General features: G+C 41.2%; 2 protein-coding genes across 3 annotated transcripts in view; both read right to left on the bottom strand.

The window, feature by feature from the left end:
- Positions 1-24,826, bottom strand: part of il13ra2 (interleukin 13 receptor, alpha 2) — a 310,420-nt gene that overhangs the window by 180,367 nt on the left and 105,227 nt on the right. The window lies entirely within an intron of this gene.
- On the bottom strand, positions 5,129-12,397 carry LOC139212920 (7SK snRNA methylphosphate capping enzyme-like). 2 transcript variants are annotated; one of them, XM_070843488.1, is made up of 5 exons: positions 12,107-12,397; positions 9,567-11,446; positions 6,698-6,916; positions 6,424-6,547; positions 5,129-6,328 (listed from the first exon to the last, which is right to left on the bottom strand). In XM_070843488.1, the coding sequence occupies exons 2-5, from the start codon at positions 11,397-11,399 to the stop codon at positions 6,294-6,296; spliced, it is 2,211 nt and encodes a 736-aa protein (XP_070699589.1). In that variant the 5' UTR covers positions 11,400-11,446; positions 12,107-12,397; the 3' UTR covers positions 5,129-6,293. The 2 variants fall into 2 exon arrangements, with proteins under 2 accessions (XP_070699589.1, XP_070699590.1); XM_070843489.1 differs by lacking the exon at positions 12,107-12,397 and adding an exon at positions 12,042-12,099.

The following is a 24,826-nucleotide window of genomic DNA, read 5'->3' as shown; positions in this document are numbered from 1 at the left end:
AATGAAGTTGCTGTGTGATCGTTTTCAGGTGCTGTGCTACACGGTCTTAGCACCTGCCGTGTGATGATGCCTGCAAGGTGTCAGAGCACAGACATCTTCAGTTTAAGTAGCAGGGATCCTGAAAACTGACACAGCATTCATCCGGATAAACCATTCTGACAACGTTACTCCCAGTCAACCCCACCAGGACTTCTAACATGTGGGATCTGTTCACTGAGCGCTTTCAAAGTGGACTTTTTATAGTTAGACCTTGCTCATGTAGAGCTGCAATCCTGCTGCTCAGAGATCTGTTATTGCTGCCTGAAATGTGGTGAGATCCAATGTCTCACATTTAATATTGTTTCCTAATCAGTTTTTTTTTTTGTGAGGTGTTCATTCTACTCTGTGAACTGCAGTGTTGCCAATAAATGCATGAAAAGAAAATAAATGTACTCATGTTTGGTATGTTGCTGTTTGTTTGGGATAATCATCACCATCACCATAATCAAACCGTCTCAAAATGAAATGAAAGCAATTCTTTCACTCTGAAAAACCTCTTAAATATAGTGTTAACACTTCTGCATCCAGCCTGTTGCCCACTTGGGGTGACCTTGGGGAAATAACAGCATGGAAAGCAGTCTGAGTTGAGTCTGGCACGCTTTTGCTCAGCACTGTACTGACAGGAGACAATAATGGTCAAGTGACTGACCTAAATAGCTGTGATGGAATAGGGCTTTTGTGAATGAAGTGTTATGTCTCTTGTCTGTGTTTATGTTATCTCACCATTCTGTCTGTCTGTCTGGACAACACTGTCTGGAACAGACGGACAACGTCACAATCCACCAGTCACGATTGCAAAGCAAATTCATTGTCATATTGACCGCTAGTCTCCGACTGGAAGGTCACATGTCTTTGTTGGTGAACTTTAGCTATGTGGTATGTATTTTTTTGACATGGCTGTCAGCTGAAAACAAATATACTCACCTTAGTTTGAGGAAACAGCATAAATCTGTCATAATAACTTATAAAATACTGACATCTAGTAACCAACTAAATGATTTGAATATTCAATTAGCCTTCTGGTTACTGAATGCTGTAGCAGAGTTAACTGAGCCCGGATCTGAAGATGGTTTCTGACCGGCCCGGGCTACTAGGTGTTAAAGGCATGGATGCTATTTGTAAACATGAGCCACTGTATTGTGCCCTGCATTGTCATCTGGGTTGAATCTTTGTGCTATTCAGACAGCACAGCGTGACCAAACTACAAAGGGGTAAACCCCCACAAACCTGTTTACATGAGACTGTCTGTCTTCACAAAGCTGACAGCAACAGCTTAAAACAGAAGGTTTCCACAGGATGGATGTATTTTGAACTGTAACACTTTGCACCTGTATTACTGTGGAGAAATTAAGAGTTTGAAGATGACTTTTGACAAACTGACTGTTAATCTCACAAGGCCATGGGCCCAAACTCCATCGATTTCAGTAATTATTTAACTGGGACATTATCAAGAAATGCAATGATTCAAGATGATCTTTGACTCCCCATATGTACATTTAGTATACAGTATAAATTTACCATTTCAGCATTTACCTATATAAACCTATCATGTACAAATGTACAGTTTTGTAGTGTCTCTTCATCCCCAAGAATAAAGGTGTTTCTTTTTTTAAAAGTTATTATAAATGAGCAAAGAGAGGAATCTCCTGTGATGCTGCCACCACTATAACCCACCAGAGTGACGGTATTTATTGTCCGTTTCTGACTACAGCTGTCTGAGCTCGTTTTCTGTAGACCTCAAGGTTTGGTGATCATCACCTCTGGAGTAAATCTGCTGCAGGATTGTCATTTTGGGGAGGAACCCTAAGGATGAGTTTACAGTGTTACAGCAAATGGTCTACATTTATGTACATGAGATATTAATGTAAATGAATTAAGATTGTGTGCAGACACACTAAACACTAGTACATTTTAAATCAAAAAGTATTAAAAAATGAAGGTGAATGGATACTTACACAGCAGAAGTGACACCAGCACATTATAATGCATAATCATTGGGATGCTGATGCTTTCATTATATTGTATATATTTTGTCCTGTTACCAGTTCCAAACAAACTCAGCACTGTAGGTCTTTGATGATAATGTAGACTTTTATAGGAAGACATAAACTGCATGAAATAACTTCAATATAATTGATTTACCATGAATACAAAAAAACATTCCAAAGATTAGCCCATACCTTAATGCATGTACCTACTTCCACCCAAACATTTCAATTAAAAGACCTCATAAAAAGGCGCTGCAAATACTTGAACCACCAAATCTGGAACCACTTTTAATCAACGAAAATGTTAAACACAGAAACATTCAGATATATCTTGTTGTTCAGAGGCATGAAAATTAAAAGCTTCCCTGACAGAGGCGGTACTTTATTCCAACAGTTTTTCCAGAAAACCGATTCTAGGAAAGTTAGGGTACATGTAAAACATCAACTTTAACTGCAAAAAATGTACTAAAGTAGTTTAATTCCCTCGAGTCATATCAGTGCAAATTCAACATGAAGAGGTGAATTTTAGTGCCATTAAAAAATCACACACCCCTTGAGTTAGAGCATTTGTTGTGTATAAGACATCCAGTTTGAGCCATTTCACTACAGTTTTAGAACAATTTTGAAGACTCATCTTATAGAACTTCTAATAAACGAGAAATGTTTTCAGGTTTTAAACATTAGTTACCGTTGAAAATTGCTCTGCTCTTAAAGAGAGATCATAGGATGAGATAAAATGTAGAAAATGTGAGTACAGTGTTGAATGTGAAGTTGACTTTCTGTGGCATCCACAGGTCTGTTGTACAAAGCAGATCTGTGACCAAATTGTCTTGTTCTCTCAGCAAAAGGCCAGAAAACCAAATGGTGCAGTTCACCTGCAGAGCCGGTTTCTTGGAATGAATCCCCAGTCTTCAAGTTGCAAGTACAAAACATGTAAATACATAAAAATAAATAAAACAATTAAAAATATAATAGCATGTGCTTTCACTGCAAATTACTTTGCCATATTTACTTTTTGTTTTCTTTCCAGCATGAAAACTTCGACTCTCAAGCTTTCACATTCAAAACTACACCCAAGAAACAAGGGGCTTCGTATCTTTTACGCCCTATTGTATTTGTAATTTAATTTAATGAAAATCGAAATCAGACAACCTCGCACAACTTTGTGCAAAACCTCAAGGGGAGTACAAAAGGTTTATACAGCACTGCATATGACAACATGCAATTTCACATCTCCAGCAAAGACACGCTTTAGCTTGGATACCTGGACTTGCAAGTCAGGCCTACTGGGTTAAAATCTGTAAGATTCTGCTGCTGAGACAGTAAGGTACAATCTTTAACATTGCTGGCAAAGCACAAGTTAGCTTAAAACAATTCAATTCTCAAATCAAATGCTCATTGTGTGACCTGCAAGAAGGAAAACCTTAGTTAATAATGCAAAAAAGCAAAATGCCCATGAAATTACAGCTGTGGGCTGATCCAAGCCTGAGAATCCGATTGTCTTAGCTTAGGAGAAAGCTGTGGTTTGGTGCCGTGTGTCTGATGGGCCAGATGAGGCTGAGGTCAATTCACCAAAATGTAACCTGAAGCTTCATTTTATAGTTTGACCGGTGCTCCACAACTTGATACAAAAAGTTTGATGGAAAAAGTATTCATTCAAAAGTATTCATGTTTTATATTTTGAAGAATTTCAAAATGTCAAATGAAGTGAAATGAGAGTGCACCGACAACCACGCTCCTTTCAAACAGTTTATAAAAAAATAAAGAGCCAATCTAACAATCCATGTGCCTGCCAGGACAGAACAAAGCAAACACATCAGAACTTTGCAATGTACATATTCATCTGTTGTTACAGAGCTGGATTAGCGATCCGTTTTAGGACAAAAACTCTGACCTGTGACTCACTCACAAATTGGCAGAAAAACATTTGAAAACATGACAAAAAAAAAATCCACTTGAAAATGACAAAAGCAGTTATGAACTTATTAACAGTGAAACAAAATTTGCAAACTTATTTACATTGATCACTTACTAATATAGAAACATATATCGCCCGTCTTCTCCATCATCTCCTACACGAATATGCCAAATTATATAACTGAACCAGTCACAAAAAAAAAAAAGGAAGATTTTCTGTCCCAGCCACCTAGAATGAAACGTTGTTGAGCTGGCGCTCAGTGCACACCAATAAAGACGATCACAAAAACTGACTACCTGTAACTCATAACTGACCTCTGTAGGTCAAAGACTAAGATGTTGGTGGCATGTTTCGTTAAATTCAACAGCAAAAGACCCATAAAATATTTTGGCAGCGTCTCAATACAAACTGCAAATTAATATCTAAATTTGGTAAAAAGTCACATGGATATATTTCAGTCCTTTAAGTAACAATCCATTTTCTATAAATGTATGTTTTTGTTCAGCCTTACAGAAGCTGAATTTGACTCAGGAGCTAGAAAAGCGTCCCAAGGGATTCTGATGCTGTGTGAATTAATGCCTGTCCAGTGTCGATGATCAGACCACACGAAACAATGCATGTGTCGGATTTATACAGCACTGAAAATGCTGCAGCAACTCCCTAATAATAACAACAGGCCTCTGCCTTCAATTTTACACTCAATTATACTCTCAGTCAGCACCTCATGAAGGACACTGTAAACAACATATAAGGTAGGGCTATGGCTTAACTGTCATTAGAAATAAAATAGATCACCGCATGCTACAGATCTACCTTGCAAAATAGTCCTGTGGTCTCTGTGCTGAATTATTTTGAGCTGAGCCAACACCTGGGTGTCATCACAGCTCAAATGTGCCCCCTACCATTAGGATGGAGCATCAAAAAGGCTTAAAGAGCCCATGAAGGGATTTGTTGTTTCCTAAAATGGTTCAAACTTTCAAGTAAATTACACAGACCTGAAGGGTTGTAGAAAGTTTGCATTCAAAACAACCAAAACTCTTTTCTTTAACACACTTGTGGTGGTAAGCCTGCTAAACTAAATACTGTCTCCATATTATAATGACAGAATCGAATATTTGGTGACTGCATTTTTTTTTTTTTTAGGAACTGAGCATCACCAAAGAGAGAAATTACCTTGAAAACATCTTAGCTTTGCACTGGGGAAGCATTTAGCATTTCACTGGATGCTTGTTGTTTTGGCTGTTTTGAGTGTACCTTACTCATCGTGCATCACTGTCTGTATCACTTAAATAAGCCACTTCTTACTTCATAGGCTCTTAGGTTTGTGCAATTTAGGAGCTTTTCATTTTGTCCATCTCAAAATGTGGACTGTTACATTTACATGGCTCTGTGATAGATTACCGTTCATTCAGCTCTCAGGCCTATTTTGCAAAATAATGACAAAACAAACTATATATTAGGGTTGGGAAATGGGACAAATACATCAGCTGTTAGCGAAAGACTGAATCTATGGCTGATGGAATTTGCTTGGCCGTTTTAAATTCACCAAAATATGTGCGTTTAAATGTCTGCCACAACAGTATTCAACTCCTCAAACACAGAGAGCGCAATTTCGAGTGTGGTCCTTCATTCACTGATAGCCTGCACGGCATACAACGCGTTACCTGCACTCCAGTGTGGCTTTTTAAGGGACATCATATTAGTATGATCTGATGATGGCTTTCTAATTCCGTGCTTTACCGCACTTTTGCAGCTGGAACTCACAGTGGGTCACGTGGAATACACTTCACTACTGTGGTGAATACAGTATCAATCGCCAGTTAAAGTGGTGATAGTGGCCTGTTGGAAAACTTTGCCCTATTGCCCAACCCTAATATGAATAATGTATGATGGTGTGGTGGCACAGAACAGAGTTATGAAAGTAAAGATATATGGCCAAAGATATTCAAACACATGTTATGGCCGTGCATCAAACTGAGGCATCATTAGCACTAGGATCGTCCCAGGAAATGATCAGATGAGCACCTCTTCCACAGTCTGGCCAAACTGTGATGTTTGGCTCCAGGTTATACATTGTGGATCCTGTTTGAGTCCACTCCATAGTTTTTAGCGAATTTGTAGTCCCAGAGGGCTCTGATAGGTGCCTCCTCTCTACAGGTGTCATCTTTTACGAAATGAATTCCACTTTTGGTCCCATTCTCCTTTCTGAATTTCATCTTCAGCGTCTGAGTAGCTGGAGTAACCTTTAAGGATTCAGATGATTCCTTGCAGTCCAGGGCCGCTGGCTGCTTGTATGTACGGTGGTGGTTTAGGCTACTCACATTCAGTGATCTTCAAGGCAGGAGTGGTCACTTGTGAAATAAGTAGATTGGCCTCTGGAAACCTGTTGTGATGGAAAGAAAAGTTGAAGAGGACATCCAACTGCAGTGGTGAATAACATGTAATGCATAAGTTTATTCTGTAAAAATGGTGAATTACCCCTTATTGAACACTTGGGGGCCCCGAGGTACTCAAAACTGGTGAAGCCCACCTCGGTAGTAAGGTATGATGAAAACTGGTCAGGTCTGAGGTGGATGTTGTGATAATTCCTGCTAATATTATCCTGGGAGAGATGGAGGGAAACAAATATTTCAGGCAAAAATCAAACCAAGCTTTAAAACCACTAAGTGCACCTGGTATAGCCCAGGCAGTTTTGATTTATTATACAAGCCATGGCCTGCATCACAGCAGTCCTATCAGCTCAGTTTCTTACCGTCAGCTTCTTCCTCCTCACATAGGACTCCCAAGGCTGCGGCTCCAGGATGAACATGCCCCCAGGACGGAGATGTCTGTAGACTCTCTTGAAGAGCCGCTTGAGGCCACTGTCTCCCCAGTTTAGGTGAACCCATTTGGTAACGCTCATGCACAGGATCACATCGTACTCTGGCCTCTGAGTCACAAGAAGATTATCGTTCTCCAGTACATAATTGGCCTAAAGGAGAGAAAAGGTGCGGTGAGAAAAACATGGCCTTGACAGGATCATGTATTTTGTACTGCTCAGCGCTTTGACTGTAATATAGTAAAGGCTTTTTCTGAAACACACACATCAAGGCCACGGGCAAAGATGAGAATCTGTTATCTGAAAACTTGAAAGGTGTTCATGCAAATAATAAATTGGTTTTGGGTCTATTGGACAGCAGAGTGCAGTGATGTGCAGGTTCACACACTCCCCTACAACATCGCATATGAGGCAAGCTTCATAGAAACAATAATGAGAGACATAACACTGAGATTCAACGAATGAGATTTTTAAATGATACAATATTTTGCGAGACCCTGACTCCTTGGCTCTTATAAAAATATAACCAGTGATCTTCCAGTGCAAGCTGGTGGGAAGGCTATTCAACATACACAAGTGTAAGATGAATACCCACCAAATCTAACCTTTGCAAAACCATTTGCCTCAAAAATGGTGCGAGATTAATTCGAATGCTTGTGTGTACAGAAACTTTGGAAAGGATTTGTTCAAATAATTGATTTATCAGTTCAAGTCATATATCAAGTACAACAGTTAAGCTTTAGCTGGCTCCCATTTCTCAAATGTGGAAATAAATAAATTAAATCACTGTTCAGACAAAATAAGCAAACACAATCATCTGTCATCGGAGTCTTTGGGAACTTTCATTGGTCATTGATCATAACATAATTTCAATACTGATTAGTCATTAATGAAAATGGTCACTACTTGCAGCCCTAACTAGGCTGATAGGTGCAATAGTAAAAGTTTCCATGCTATGATTACAACAACAACATTACAAGTAACTGACAATAAAGACCAGAGAGAGCAAAAGATGGCAGCACAATACACGGATATTCCTGATTATAATATAACTGCCAGGTACAGCAGTAAGAACAAAGCATGGACTGGAAGACATGCTAAATGAGAGAAAGCGGCGTATAGTTGAGGAGAAACAGAGGATGAGTGTTATTTGATCCGGATAACCTTTCTGTTTTAAAGCAAGCTCTGTGCTGCACTTTAAAAACAGAAGACACATTTCAGATTTCACAGTAGATCTTCTGAAATGTCACAGCAAGAAAAGCACAGGTGTCGCTAGCAGTAGCTGGGGTTTGGTCCATCACACATCCATGAAAGGTTATAAAAAGATTCTCTTCCTTCACACTGAATTTCTATTTGATCATTTTAGAAGTTGGGAACTGATGAGAATTGAACAATATGGAGGTAAAACACACCTGCTATTTTAAATCAAACATGCTTCCCGACAAGTTTCCACCATCTAGCTAACTTGATACCAGGGGTGGTTTGTCCAACAAATACTAGGCAGCCTGACATTTCTCCCTCCAATCCATCTTGTGTGGTGCAGAATGAGGGGGCTCAGGAGCTCGTCTTGAGGCTTTTCAGTCATTTACAGGATAAGCTCTGTGCTGCACTGCCATTATCTCTAATGCTCATAGCAGGGAGGAGGCAATTATTGATTTCATTCACAAACAATACGGTTTCTGCATCTCACCAATTCATGTAGCTTCCTACACAAAGCCCGTAAGGCACAAGGCCAGTTAAGTGACGAAAATTCAGATTGCACTTTAAAAAAGAAAAACTTTCATATTTATAAGAGAAAGCATATTGGAATATTTGTCAAATTCTCCAGGGTGGCATGTAATAGGCCGATGCCATTAGAAAGTCTGGTGGAAACGGACTTTCTTCCTCTTTCAGTTCCCAACATCACTGGCAGCTTCAGAGAAAAGTGAACCTCTGGGTGGAAAGAGCAACTGGAGGAAACAAGCCCCCTCATGCTCAGTTTTTACCAAGTAAAGATAATCTCAAGTTAATTCAGTGGACAGAAAATGACCTTCTAGCTGACCCGATTGCTTTATGTACCTTTGTTAACTTTTAAGAGGAAAAAAAAAAAAACATTCGCCTGCTTGTTATACGTGAAAACAAGTGCATTGATTTCTCATTTTTCTATTGATTCCTAAATGTATCTTAATATTCCCGAAGTTGTTGAAATGTCCCATCAGTGCATCCAATCATGCAAACGTGGGCCAGTGTCCTGAAAGAGCTACTGTACTTGTTTGCTCTATTCACTCATCATTTTAAATAGGAAATCTTTGAGGCTCTGGAAAATAAATGTACTCTCAATTTTAATATCAATTACAATGCTGACTTTGCATGTAATTGAATTCTGTTGACATCTTCCTGGGAAGGAAGCACCAAATGTATATTGTCCAGGAAAGGCTGCGTGGTGCGACCTGCGTGCTGTAATGGAACTGACTGTTCTGTGCCATCCCTAATTTAGAGGCAAGACAATTATCATTATCAGGTTCCAGGGAGAATACGTGGGCGCACAATTCATATTTCAAGTCCTCTAGTGAAGTCAGACCTCTCAGAGTGTGGGAACATGCAAGCCTCTATCCTAATAAATGTTTTGGTATAAAGGGATAGTTTCTTTGCGAGCACTGTAGTCTTAATGAATACAAGATGCAGGCATAATGCAGGCAGTGCCTCATTACAATAGATATTGTGTTATACAGATTTTGTTTTGATCTTAATCTGGGCTCCCAGGAGCAATAACATAGTAACCTCATACCACCACCAAATGTTCACACAGAGAGAGCTCTCTTACCTTCATAAAGGAAACATTTGAGGGGAACTCCCCGGGCCGTGTGGTGGATGTTTCTGTAAGTGGAGGTGCAGCAATGGGCCCCCTGGAGATCCGTAGTGACACGGGAAAAGAGCAGCTTACAGAGTGATCAGCGGGAGGTGAATCACAATCTTCCTGCTCCATTTCCTCTGTTTTGCTGTCCTGCCTCTGGGTCCCTGCCTTGTCCGTGTGACAGGAGTCATTGTCATTTACAGCCTCTGCAGGGCCACTTTCTCCTTTCACCGGTTTCCCATTTTCACTACTGCTCTTCGCCTCATTGTGCTTCTTGTCTGTGCCGGTGTGACTCTCATTTCCATTCCTCTCCTCCTGTTTAGTGCTCTGTGTTGCACGCCTGGCCTCTTGGGTCTGCAGTTCAGACAGATAATGTCTGATGTTCTTACGGGCTGCATGTACCAGACCACTGTCAATATCCAGGCCCAATATGCGGGCAGGTCTGAGCATTTTGGCAATATAGAGCGTTAGGTGGCCAGAGTTGCACCCCAAATCCAGAACATCTTTACCTACGAACCATTCTGGACGAAGCACACGTATACGTGGGTCTTCACTAGCTCCTGGGTTGCGGTAGCCATAATACTTATTGTAGTTCCCATACTGGAACTTCTTCTTCTGTTGCTCCTTCCCCTGGTTGTGGGGCTGCTGGTGCTGACGACCTCCTGGCCCCGTTTTGGAGCCACTCCTTGGTGTGTGGAAGGACTGAGAATTTCTTGGTCCCCCTGTGCCACAACTCCTGTCTCCAGATCCTGACTTTCCAATAGGTGTAGAATGGGTCACAGGGGGCTCAATTTTGCCAGAGTTACGCCTACGCTTGCGCCGGCTTGTGTGCTGGTTTGGTGCCCCTGATATTGAGGAGGTAGAATCCTCCACAGATACAGCTGTCATCTCGTCCTTGCAGCTGGCTGAGTTGTCAGCCGAGTGCTCATGGGAATCCCCTGTGACACTGGAGAAACTGGAGTTTGATTCTTTGGAGACATCTAGTGCAGAACATGAGCCCAACACACCTGGGAGTGGCATTGAGGTGCCAGTTTTAACCTCAGTTTTTCCTGATTCTGAGAGGTTGATCTGTGAGGTTGAAATCCCTCCTCCTCCTCCTCCTCCTCCTCCTCCTCCTCCACCTCCTCCACCTCCTCCTCCTCCATGGTGTCTGTTGCGGTGTCTCTTCCTGCCACCACTCTTATAGGGGGACACCAAAAAGCTGCTGCCCGCTATCCCGCTGTTCAGGTTGAGTGGATCTGTGATGTCTCTGGGGATGAGGATCTCCACGGGGTCTCTACTCTTTGCTGGCAGCGGGGAAGATTTGGGTGTCTCTGCATTCAGCGCCCTGTTGACCTCCTCATCCAGCAGGCTGTTGAGATTCAGTGGGTCAAAAATGTTCCCACCCAGTAGGAAGTTGGTAGGCAGGACGGAGTCGCTCTCAGAGTTGGCCCTCCGTCTCCTCTTGCCAGACGTCGGATGCTTGAAACTAGAATTTGCCGTGTTGCGGCGCTTTGTTAGTTTCGTTTGTTGCTGTTGTTTGGAATGATGAAAGCTGTTTCTGCGATTGATGTTATTCTCGTTCCCTCTGGCTCCCTGTCCAGCATTGTCTGAGTGGGAAAGAGCGTCAGTGGTGCTGGTGTGTTTTGGTGAGGCTGCAGTGCCCGGGACAGGACAAGCAGCTGCAAAATCAGGGGTGGCTGCGGTACCCTCCACCATCACAGATATATTGCTGTAACCTCCAGTGCATTCTGAGAGCTGCAGAGATGACGTTGAGCTGGCCTGCGGACTGCCAGTTTTTACAGTATCCTCATCAACAGACATCTCTTCTGGTTTCCAGAGCTGATGCAGACATGGAAGTGTTTCTGGATCTGAAAGTCACAGAAAAAAAAAAAAAAAATCTGTCAAATGAAGCACTTTGAAATACTCCACTGAATAGCACGAAATAAACTCGTGCTGCAATCGCACACTCAAAACTGCTAAGAGAAGTCACTCAACACATCTAATAGGTTATATTTAAATTCAGGAACCTGCAGAAATATATGAGGATCGCTTGAAAATCACAATCACTTTGTATTTACAGCAGAGGACGCACCAGTGACAAACCATTTACTTTCCACTCTCATTTCCAAACACCGCTACAATAACAACAAAACTCTCCATTGTAGCTGCAGAGTTTCTAGACCTGCTCCTTCGCCACACTGGGGATGTGACCTCTGAGGCGTGTGTGCTCAGGGGCTACTGAGCCGAAAAGTTTAGGAGTCCCTGTGTTGGACAGTTATCCAGTTAGCAAAGCTAGCTCTTAGCTCCTCCACCGCGGGCCAGGAGACTGAAACGTCGACCAAACGCTCAGCTCGGCTCCGGCCAACAAGCCTTACCAGACCAACAGTCAAGCACCCGCCTCGGTAAGCTGCTAACTGGACCCCCCCCTGAAACCGTGAGTCACATTTATGAAAGTGATACTACCTAGCAGATGGCCACCTATTCGCGGATAGTCAACAGTGTAGTCACCATCAAAGTAACAGTCTCACCTCCCGGTTCTCCCCGCCTCCGGCCGGACTGTCACTACCGCGCACTCTCCCCACTCGGGCTAACGTTAGCGGAGCTAGCATACAAGTGTCCCCACAGCGACGCTACGGCCGGGAGCACCGCGGGGAAACACGGCACGGTGCGGCTCGTCTGTCCGCCTCTGCGGCTCCTCTGCCCTCCAAACTGCCCCGTCGACTTCTTCAGCCAACTCCTAGTGCCCCAGTGTCGGGCAGGTTGGTGAATAAATTATTCCAGTCGCTGATAGAGTCGGCATGGCGGCGCATCCGGGCTCCGAGCTGCAGCCCAAGATGACTGGGGCGGAGATCTGTGGCTGGGAGGAGAGCTCCATGTCTAGGATATTATAATGAGCCTGGCCGATCCTCCCCATGCTGGGCAACTGTGGGGCTGCGACGACTCATTATTCCCCTCGTCACTAATTGTTAGTATTGATTAATTGTATGTTTGGGCACAAGGTAGTAAAAATAACCACGGCTCTTACTTTTTGAACATAACTTCTAGTGATGAAAACAGCATTTTTCCTCATGATGACTGAACATAGCTCTGAAATGATAAGTTCAAATAAAAAGTGTTGACAGTTGTTTTTATATCAATCGGTTGATCCAGCCCTAACATCACTTCCGGTGTTAGAGTATCTATAGAGTAACACAAAAGGCCTTTTGTTTTACTCCTGATATATTTTCAGCTCAAAATGTGGTTATTCCTGACAAACATTCTCTGAATATTCTGATGACCACATTGCAAAACCTTAATGAATGCAGCCAAGTCCTTCTCTGACCTCAACAAACACACATCTGTCACACAAGTTATGGCACATTTCAAAATGTTGGATAATTCAGCAAACAGGAACATTTTACTGAGATGTTTGTTTGTTAATAACTGCACTATGCAGCAGGACTGGACCTTTATGTTTCGAAAGGCATCTGAGCAGCCATAATAAAGTAGCGTGATTGCAGCACGCTGCAGAAACGTTAAGGAGGCTAAATATAAAAATAGATCATCATCTCTTTTACACATATCTTTTCTCTGTGCAGATGGAGGAGTGACCTGTGGTGGTGAATGCAACTTGAAGCTCATGGTAAGGCTGCTAACAGAATCACGGCCAAATTCTGGTTTTTGCTTTATGTCAGCTTTAAACTCAAAAACTTGATGTTTTTTTTTTTGTTTGTTTATCACAGCATCGCGGCCATGGCTACAACTCAACAAACCAGTTGCTGGTGCTTTGGTTTTGACGGCACCTTCACAGTGAACTTCAAGGCCACAACCTGCAAGGTAGGCCTGTTCACCCTATCATTGCTCCCCTGACCAGTCATTAGACTAAGCCTGAAATTAGAGCTCTGATGTGTGAAGAGGACATTTTGCTGAGGGAGCAGGGCGGCCTCTTGTCACTTTCATCTCCACGTAATTGTGGTCATTCACCACAGTACTGCAGCTGTTGACAGGGTTTAATAAAGGTTGATGTTTAGGCCAAACAAATTCTCTTGATGTCTAAGAGCTTTCGATTGACCCACACGTCGTCGGAGTTGTCTTTGTGATCTGAATTTCAACCTCTTAGTGGTGAGAAATGAAAGATGTGCATCATAATGGTATGTATAAATATCATTGTAGACACATAAGGTACATGCTTTATATAGAATTAGTGCTTATACAGCTGTGGTTGTTCTTGTAAGATGCCATTATGTCATTTTAGTGTCTTAGAGATATATTTACAGATATGCAGCAAATATCTAAGTGACCGGTGACCATTTTGTTGTTTTGTTGTTTGAGTATGCAACTTATTTTAGAGGCGTTTTGTTATATTCTCTGACATTCTCATAGCCTGACAGCAATAAATAAATACAACAGTTAGACAGAAAAAGAAAAAATCGGGTGTCTGTCACAGGCCTATAATAAGGTGAATGAAATGATTGGACAGCCTACCCGCCTGTTGACATATGTACCTGCCTGGCTGTGTGCACGCTGCAAGGACACTCATTGCACATGGCTGTAGTCCTGCACAAGGCTAAAAGTTGCAAGCTCGTTGCACAAGAATGACAGAGAAAATGCTCCCAAAGTTTGATCTGTGGCTCAGGGACAGACTGTTGTGAGTAGCCCTGTACAAAGCTCACACCCACTGAGCCCACTGAGTTTTTATACTACTCCAGACTGTCGTTTAGTGAGCTAACCCATTAGGACCAAGCACAAAGCCTCTGAGCCCCCGTGAAGAGTTACGCTGAGCTGAAGGTAACAAAACGTTCATGACGGCTATTTTGCTTGTGTTTATATGATTGTGACATTTAACAGATATGATTATTTGTTAGACTGTGCTGAGAAAGCTGAGAGAGGTTATCTAGCAGTTGTGTGCGGAATGAAGGACAGACCTGGCTGTGAAGCTGTGGCGGCAGCAGCTGCGGTTGTCATCACTGTCGGGGACTTGTCCTCCTGCAGTAACATTAGGCAGCGCGTGTTCAGGTGTCGTGGAGGAGTGGCTTTGGAGGGAGGGGTGGCATATATTTAGATGGTTACTTTTGAAATCTAGGCACTCCTTGTTAGTTTCTCTAATGTTGCAGACACTGCCTTTAAAGGATAAGTATCAGGATGAGGTTTTACAAGGAGAACTGCTAATAATCATTAAGGTGTGAAGTTTATACTTGTAGTTTAGTTATGTTTATTTTTGTTATGTCAGTGTTTTTCTTTTGGGACATTAACAGTGAGTGCAGACTAGTATGAACCTCAATACAAATTAATTCAAATGACACACATCACACAAGTCATCCCCAACAAACCGTGCATTATACCTGAAACATTTTTGGCTATTTCTGGACACAAAAAAGTATGACATCAGGATGGTTTACCTGGACATTTGGGAAATAAAGCATGTCGTAGCGTTGAAAAGTTGTGAACATCTCACAGCTTATTTTAGCTCAAAAGCAGATGCATTTTATTATCTTTTCCCCCTCATATTCTGTGTTGTAAATATCTCTACTTTCTAATTTTCAATGTTATATTTACGTTTTCTTGATTATGTAACAATATACCAAGGTAAATTCCTTGAATGTGAAAACTTACTTTTTCAACAAACATAATTCTGATTCTGCAACTTGGTTAATTTTGATGAATTAGTGTCAGCAGCACAAATGTTTCCTCTTAAGTAGATACAGCATAGTGTAGAATACAATGATGTGTGTAGAAAATGCACAAATACACTAATAATGTAGAGCTGTTGTGCTGAAGGTGGTCTCCACCAGGAGATGCCAGCTGTCCTCCAAGTAGCCACTAGGGGGAGACAAAATATGAGCTTAACACTAAGCTCTACGTACAGAAATGTACTGAAACAGTATTTCACTTCTCTCTCTCCCTTTTTCTATTTTGCCTGTTCTTTTTTGAAATATATTATGTGGTAGTAATCATGATTACTTCATTACTATATCGCTGGAAACTGAGACCTGAAATGCTGCAGGTCAACTTTCCCAATAAGCTGGTTTTATTTTGGAATAAAAGAGATAAGGGAAGACATTTATTTTTGGAAAGTAATATTGTGGTGGTGAGGAATCCTCACATTGTGGTTGGTATGATTAATGTGTGAAAACAACAGAGCGGCCTCATTCCACCCGTAGAGAGGCTCCAGCAATAGAATCTGCAGCTGTGGCAACAGGACTGTTTATGTTTTTTAGGTAAAAGACGCCTCCAGTGGAAAGAAAGGAAAACACTACCAGCCCTCAAGGAATCTGGCATGGTTTTGTTTTGAAAAGCTAATGGAACGTGTAAGAAAGTTTTATGCAGTTTCTTCACTGGAAACATTCAACAGAAACATTCGAAGTCATATAATTGATGGTGCCTGACATTGGGGCTTTTTTAGCAACATAGATATTCCCAAATTCATATTTAATAAGTACTCCAGCAGCTTTAACTCAAGCTTTTACTAGAGTTGTCATGGCCAGCTGCAGATTTCTCTCAGCAAAATGAAAACAGAGCATGTGCATACACTTAAATATGAGATTTATGCAGATTAAAAAAAAAAACATTTTACTGATCCAGCAACCTGCTGGCATTTAAACTTGAGGGTATAACTGAATAAAAAGAGCCATCATATGACTTATTACCCTCTCATAAAGAACATCTTAAAACACAGCCTAACAGCCACACACAAAACTTACTATTAATAATAAAAACCTCAAATATTTTATTTTCACCCATGATTTTTTAATAAAAACTTTATCTTGAGTCATTTACTCCTGGAAGCTAATATGGCACATGCAGAAAGAAAGTTACTAAATAAGTGATGAACTGGAACTCTTAAATATGGATAAGAAAAACTGCATTTTTTATGCAACCATAGATAGATGGGGCTTTTTTTTCCAAACAGGATCCTCACATTTGATATTCTCTGCTGTTGAGTTGACAGCATGCTCCTAATTGGGTTTCAAATCAGTGGCACAGACTCTGTTGGGTAAATGAGTCACCCCCTCTCTAATCTCTATAGAAGGGAAAAATAGGAGAGAGGGTACCTGTTCCCCCGCCTCTGTCCCTCTCTTTTCTTATGTTAATGGGGGTGCGGTCCTCAGTCCCGGGCACCATCTGCCCTTCCTCAGGGTTTGGGCCCCAAGCACTCCAGACGTGCCCCATTGTTTGTGTGTGTCCAAGCAGAAAGTGGTGAGTAGACATGGTTCTTGTGGCCCAAAAGGCTCCTCCATCAAGAGCACGAGCCTGCTGTTCATTAGCCTGCATGTGACAGAGGGGGGGGGGCTGCTCGCGTGCCCTGTGTGCTGAAACATGAGGGCGATCCGCCGTTTGTTCTGCTGGGAGGGCTGTTCAGATTTTGCGTGTGACGTCATTGAGAGCAACCGTTGGCTGCGGGATGACTCGACAGGTCAACATGCTCTTTAAAATAGGTTATAGCAGAGATATTGTGACTGATTACAGATGATCTCATTACTGGTCTGTTGAGCTCTCTGCATAATTCATTCAAGTTTTGTGTTGATAGTTTGTGGTGGACAGGTGGACAAACAAATGAACTGACAGGGATGATTCAATAATGCCAAAATCTGAACAGAATACAAATACTGTTACGTTTTATAGTAAACTTGTATTACATTTCTAGCACGTCACAAAAATAAAATCATAAAAGCATATAAAGGTAAAGGTTTTTATTAATGTCATAAGAGAAGTTCTGTTTTCAGAGTATTTCTGTCATACATGAGCCCAAAGGTTGTGGGTATGGTGCCTTCCTTGAGCTAATTCTATTATTATATTATTATATAACTGTTAGCATGCATCATCCCCACTGTGCTTAGTCAAAATTTGGGGTCTGAGATGTGACAGATGGATGAATGAACTGAAGGACGGAGACCAATCTATAGTTGCCCTTTCTCAGTTTCATTGTAGTGGGGGGACGATAAAATGACAGATCAAAATGCCATTTGCAATCTAAGGAAGAATGATTGCAAACGTGCAGCGATAACCTTCTCTAACTAATTTGATTACGAGGCAAATTGATTTGCAGAAACTGAAAGAAATTTGGCGATTAAATCAGTGTGGAAAGTATTCAAAATGAAATTAGTCAAAAGCATGTTATAAATGTGCTTCCTAAGAGCTGTGCAGAGCTGTTGGCTGAATACAACACGGTGGTGTAGAATTTTAATGACTAAGACGAAACGTTAATCCACCATGAACATTTTGGGTGAAAATGCCCCTTTGTTAAAAATTCATGAAGATTGTCTTGAGGACATTGGTTCTCTGCAGAAAAAAAAACATGAAAACATTAGCCTACTCTAACTCTCTCTAACTCATCTCATAATGTGCAGCCAAGGTGTGTTCACCTTCTCTGAGCCATCTATGAATCCTCATGTGAACTCACAAGGTAACCTCCCAGTTATCCGACACAACACTGACAAGCAGATTATGACTTTCCATCGGGTCTGCCCTCCTCGTTTTCAAAGCTACACGCTGCTGGCTGCATTGAGATTAGTTATTGAACTGTCCAAGCAAAGGGAAACAAGGCCGCTTCAGAGGCACGGCACACAATAAGCCAGCTGTCAGTGGGAGGGGCTTGCTCAGACCAGTGTTGTCATGGATAGGACTTCAGTGTTGTGTTGCCCTCTGATAGCCGATAGGTGCTCCTGTGCGAGGCCGCCACGCACTGATTAATATTGACACAAGGCTTGATTGAGGACAGCGATGTGAGCGGCGTTAAAGTGTGCAGCAGAGTGTTTTCGGCACAGAAATATCAGCAGAGGTGAAGTGAAAATGGATGCTCTCTGGTTCGTAAATATCAATGAGGGAAGGCAGTGGGCTAAGTGTTTGTGCCACTGTTGCATATTGACATGGTGACAGGGTGAATGAAAATAAGGAGAACTTGGCTAACATCATTTTACACAATATGCATATGAAAATACTGCATTGTTTGAGACCTGCTGAAAACCAAAAAATGTCAGAAGTGTTATGCTACCTTTTCTTCGATTGTGCAAAAGCTGCCATTACCACTGGTCGCTGATATGTATAAATCCTTTTTATATTACCTGTGTAACAACTGAATAATAAATGACCTTTACAAGCACTCGCTCACATAAACCCCCTCTCTCCAACCCCACAGGCCGCTCGTTTACCACCCCCACACCTGTTTTACATTCAAAGGTGTGTCCCTGAGCATCGCAGCAGCTTCGGAGCTGGTGTCCTTGCAACAAATTAGTTAACCGCTTGATTCACATACTACACACTGAGTAACATACCTGTTGTTATGCTGCCCTAATACTTAAATAATAGAGAACCAGAGTTGTTTAGTTGTATGATTTTAGTGTGTTATTTCCAACCCTGTAGTGCTTATTGGTATGTCTGACATCATACAGGGATAGAAACAGATCCACACAATTTCTTATTGTCAAGGCAGGTGATTGGTGCACTATATTTTGCTGTTAGTTACAAAATATGTAGTCAACCTCCCTGGTTTACACTCCGCTGTTTGGTAAACACAACAATTTCAAATGAATTAAGAGATTAATATTTAAGCAGCGTGGCGTTCACTGCCCAGAACCATCAACTTTGTTTCACAGCATAATAACATCAAAACAGTCTGGAGCTGGCTCGTTTTCACGTCCAAGATAATTTAAGCGTATAACAGAGTTGAATATTGTAGATACCACTCGAATGTCGTAATAAAAAAAAATCCTGTGATGGCTCTTAAGAATGGATTTACCAGACTGTGTTACAATCCAGAGGTTATAGTCTGTTAAATGGAAAAAATTGAATTGTAATGGCCGAAATACTAGACAAATGCTCAAGAGCAGGATGGGGCTGTACATCACTATATGGAAGAACGAAAACAAAACAAAAAACAATGGCATTTAGTTATAGCACAGCAATTGCCATCAGCATACTGTGTCTAGCTTTATACACTTTTCTACAATTTTGCAGTTAGACTGAATCATTCTCCTGGACGGCTCGCAGCGATCACATACAGCAGACTATGGCAATGAAGACCCCCTTCACACACATCACTCTCATTGTGGTGCAACCGCAGATTAACAGTGTGAGGATAAAGGAATCGTGTGTGATGGCACAAACTAGCTCTCGTGATCCAAAACATACGGTAGCATTAGTTAGATGAAACACTCCCTTTTAGCCTTAGCATCCTCTTTGAATAAGCAGGGTGAAACATGTAACATAGCCTACATTTAAAATCTTGGCATAACAGCCAAGGTGTTAAGTGCACAACATTAAACCGCGCTGTAATCTGTAATTACTGCACTCAGCTGTCAGCGCCTACATTACAGTTGAGCATTTTTCACTCTGAAAAATGGGGACTAAACTTAATGAGGTCTTGTAGGACCACGGGTAACCTATCAATATGGGTACCCATAATCAGCAGGAGAGGCCTACTAACCCCAATAATATTCCATTGGGTGTGATGTCTGCTGTGTTAGTGCAAAGAAAAGTAGTTCTTCTGTTTGTGAATGTAGCTGTAGCATGGATGAGCGTGACCCATTATCTTTTACATGCCAAGTAACCAGTGGAGGGCTTACAGAAGTTAATCTGTTGTGGTAAAATGAAGAGCATTTAATACACTGTCCATACCAGCCCTCCTCTGTTTATCCACTGCCATCCGCACACTTAGACAAATACTGTATGATGCTGTATGTGCTTTTTGTTGGTAAAGTGTGCAATATATTGTGAAATCGTTGTAGAAGGCAGCATGGTGGTGCTGTGGTTAGCACTGTTGCCTCACAGCAAGAAGGTTCCAGGTTCGAATCCCGGTTTGAACCCGGTTTGCATGTTCTCCCCATGCTAGCGTCTGTCTCTATATAGCCCTGTGATTGGCTGGCGACCAGTTCAGGGTACCCTGCCTCTCACCCAAAGTCAGCTGGGATTGGCTCCAGCTCCCCCACGACCCTGACGGATAAGCGGTATAGATAATGGATGGATGGATCATTGTAGAAATCAATACAGATTTTCAACACAAAACTAATGTGGATGAAGTTGTTTTAAAACAAATATCCTTCACTTTAGGTTTGTGTTTATGTTGAACAAGTACTTGATTTAGTTATACTTGGACTTGGACTTATGAAACCAGCAGAAAACAAACTTCTCATGACGTGAAATTACACTACCTGATGTCAGTATTACCTAAAAAAAAAATGTGCACAGTTGTTGTTATTACAAGATATATTTCCAGGCACAGGTGAGAGGTGAGGGGTTTTATTGATTTCCATTGCAGAAAGCGAAGTTTAGTTCAGTGGGACTCACCTACACACTTCTTCTCATCTCATATATCATCATTTCCTGCGAGGCTTGCATGTTTCTCTGAAGCTTCCCTCTACCTCTGCTCCCAAGGCACACTGAGCTCTACCATAATATGATCATCTAAACCATAATTTGATATGGTTTATACAGTAGTGATTGACCAGTGCTGTGATTATTTGATTCTAGACCAAAGAACCTATCATCTCAAATTTCTTCCCTCCATTTTACAGAATGATACGTTCCTCTTGGACTGATGGAGAAGGGTCTTTAGGAAATGCTGTTACTCATGAGCAGTGATGCAATTTTACGTTCATATTGTAAACATTCATATTGCAAACAAAAGCTGTAGGATGTTTCTGTTGATGGAATTTATGTCTGGCGCTGGTTGGTAAACTAAAGGGATTCTCTAGCAGGTGAAGGACTGAACTGGATTGAAAAGTCTCATTGCTATAAAATGAGAAAACTTGTTGAACACACTGCAGCATTGAATTGTGTTTCCTATTCACCAGAGGGCAAACACTTCTAAGACCAAAAAGATTCAATAACACATATTTGAATCAGTCATACTAATATACATAAAATACATATGGAAACAGTCATGCTAACATGCTCACAAAGACAATGCTAACATGCTGATGGTATCAAGTATAATGTTCACAATCCAAGTCGCTGGCTAGTGCAAAACATAAAGTAGAGCTGAGGCTGATGGGAATGTTGAGGAAGCATTTGGCAAAAGTGCGACGTGAATATATTTCAATCGCTAAAGCCAATAATCATCCAGGAAGCATGAATATCTGAACAAAATGTTGTGCCAATCCGTCCACTATTGGCACAACATTCATAGCACTGACCTTTGATCTACTGATTGCACTAGAGAAAAAGGCAGGTGATCAGCGAGGTACGTAGAGCTCGTCTTCTGGGGATCATGAATATCTACCAAATGTCATGACAAACCATTAAATAGCTGTTGAGACGTTTCACTACAAGTAAAAATGTTGACCTCTTGGTGGCCTAAGAGAAGTAACGAACACTTGCTTGAAATTTGCTGCGAAAATCTGGATGTTACATTGAGGAAAATAGTACATAGTAAAAATAATACAATAAAAACGAAAACAAAAAACGTTTCACTATTAAGTGAGTTATGGGTTGAAAATTTCAGGCAGCTAATGGTAAACTCAGATGCACATGAAGAGATTTCAATGCTGCTTTTAGAACCCTACCTGATCATGTTACTGATTAGATTGTTTGTCAGGATATATGTGTGTGATATAAATATGTAGGTTACACAGATCATATTTAGAAAGCAATTTTCCTAACTCTGCCTACAACACTAGTAAATTCCAGGGGGGCTTATTACAGAATGTCAGCACAGAGATGTGCTCTGCCTCCGAGGATATTTATAGGATTCATTATATAAACCTGATCACTGACAGCGGCCTATGGATACTAGTAAATCATGCTCCTCGCTGCAGCTGCAGGTTGTTCTGTCGGCTCCTTTTCAAAGCTTTCACCCCAAGCTTTAGGAAATGATCTGTCTCGAGTGTTACTCGGCTAAGTTTATGAGTAAATATTACATATTTAACAGAATGTGGAATGGAGAAAATATTGCAATATACAGATGCTGCATGTTAATGAGAGATTTTTGTCTTTCATATGACTATCATGCATTCTTATCTATGGTGTATTTCTAAAGGACACAACAACAACACACATGGCTGCAAAGGGAGGCACACTGACCGTAGTGGACAGTCTGTGACCTTTCTAATCGCTGTTGCCTGCCCAGTGTGTTTCTCTCAGAGTACAAAAACTCCTGCTCTTCTCCCAGAGCGGACTAAGCATGGTAATCCAGGTGAAACGTAAGATCCTTTGTTCATTTCTCTTGTTAAATCTACTTGAATCTACAAGATGAAGGCAAAAAGAAAAGTTCAAGAAGGACTTAAGCAGCATTTGGAACCTACGTCAGTGCAGTGGTTACGTGTTTGTGTTTCTGTGTCCAGGGTGCCATGAATATTAGAGCCGACCCTGTTGACTGGCTGAAGGAGACGGACATGAATTACACACAATAACAGATGGGTTACAGTTCGTGAACTAATAACTGTGGAAGAAAACTCATTATACCATGATATTCATAGCATACATACAATTGGCTAGAAGCACAAAGCTGGAGTTGCTTTGGCCCATCAAACAAAGAAGTTGTATATTTGAGAACACAAAAGACATGAATTGATCAACCCTGGTTCCTGTCGTGGCAGCATGGTGGGCTTGTCTGACCTCACAAAGGTGACTTTCTCATGCTGGACTGCATGTTTCTGTGTTTCTATGAGTTTTTCTCGAATACAGAGAGCTGTGGATTCAGTTAATGGTGACCCTGAAGTGGTCATATGTTTGAGTGTTACTCTTTCCATGTGTTGGACCCGTGACGGACAGCTGACCTGTCCTTAGTATTTCCTCTCCGTCGGCCAAAAGTCTGCTGGTCCAGCCCCACCGTGACGCTCACTATTCATAATTACAGTCACATGCACGGAAGTCATGAGCATGGAAAATTAGTGTATTAGTGGTCTCTGCTGTCTGAAGCTCAATGGTGGATTAGATCGAACAAAAAAGATGCTAGCTGCGTTAGATTTTTGACACTTCTGTGTGTGATCTGCGCCCCACTACCTCTGTGTAAGGCTATAGTGATCATCATTAGCGTCTGCTGTCAGGAGTCAGAGCAAAGCCTCCTCGCTGCTTCCACATGTTTGCCTGGCACTGCTGAGCTAAATTCATATTTGCATCTCTCTTTCCTGTCTTTGTTGGCTGGGTTTAATCAGATCTTGCTATTGCAACAGTTGCGTGCCAGCAAAGCTGTAGAAAAAATATACACTATGAAAAAAGATATGCATTGGATTACTGCTAATTTGTAGTATATTTTAAATCTCCAAAACTTCAGAAAGTCTCATATCTACCAACATTTATTATTATAGTATTCTCTTATCCGAATTATTTCAAAGCTCCATTTTTTTCTGGAGTTTGTCAGAAAATATGATGGAAATTTATTAAAATACCTTCTGATGTGTATAGAAGAGTATAAGGGACATTTTCTTTTTGTAGTCATCTGGTTCTCCATTTGAGTGAACACTGTCACAGAACAGCCATATTACTCTCCAACAAGGAATCGACATTACAGGGGTTGTCAGGACAACCAGCCATGATTCACAGAGCCTCAGATAGGCCTCCACCTTGGGCTAGAAGCACTAGCCATGAGACTGAGCAGATGCTGTGCCAGTCAGCCAATCACAGGTGGGATAGAGGAAAAAGATGACATCATAGGCAAATTAGGGCAAATGCAGTGAGTATTCTGGTTGTTGTGTCCGCCTCCTTATGAGCAGAGTCACTTTTATACTCTTTTATAGTAAAAAGCAATTTGTATGTGTTCGTCAGATAAAACTTAACATTCAGGAGAAGATTTATTTTTAAATTTAGGCATCATTTCCAAATGTAATGGAAATTTCTAGAGAAAAGAAAAAAAGATCTAATATGAACGCTGTTTATAGTTCATACACATTTGTCAATGAAACATTTTACTAGACCCAGTTTACTCTACCTGTCATGCACACAAAACGTATTATAGGGATTAAAATGTAGCATCACAGTAAATCAACAACATCATCCAACAGTACTTTAATGCGCATACGTGTTTCTCTTTGGAAGAGACCACTGTAATCCTGTATTTAATAGATTACCTTATAGCAATAGAAAAACTTCTTTGATATCAATAGTTCACTGGTGAGCACCAACACAAATTCTGTGCTAAACTAAACATAATTTCCTATTATGGTCTTGTAAATTAGTGACAAATCTGTTTTGGTTGTGAAATTTTAAGCATTTTAGAAATTGATTATTAAGTTTGGGTGGTGCTGGCTAGATTTGAGAAATATTCAAAATGCAGAGATTTCAGCATGTGATTAGTTGATGGCTACTTTTTGCACTCAGCATACTTGTGGCAAACT

Source organism: Pempheris klunzingeri, chromosome 14, assembly GCF_042242105.1.
Source record: "Pempheris klunzingeri isolate RE-2024b chromosome 14, fPemKlu1.hap1, whole genome shotgun sequence".
NCBI classification, from domain to species: Eukaryota; Metazoa; Chordata; class Actinopteri; order Acropomatiformes; family Pempheridae; genus Pempheris; species Pempheris klunzingeri.
Note: the sequence above shows the minus strand (reverse complement) of the source record. Positions and strands in the feature narration are given on the sequence as shown.

Coding starts and splice junctions, on each gene's coding strand:
- LOC139212920 (XM_070843488.1), bottom strand. CDS start 11,399: ATGTCTGTTGATGAGGATACTGTAAAAACTGGCAGTCCGCAGGCCAGC. Junction 6,917..9,566: donor CAAATGTTTCCTTTATGAAG/GTAAGAGAGCTC, acceptor TCTCTCCTTTAG/GCCAATTATGTACTGGAGAA. Junction 6,548..6,697: donor TGAGGAGGAAGAAGCTGACG/GTAAGAAACTGA, acceptor CATCTCTCCCAG/GATAATATTAGCAGGAATTA.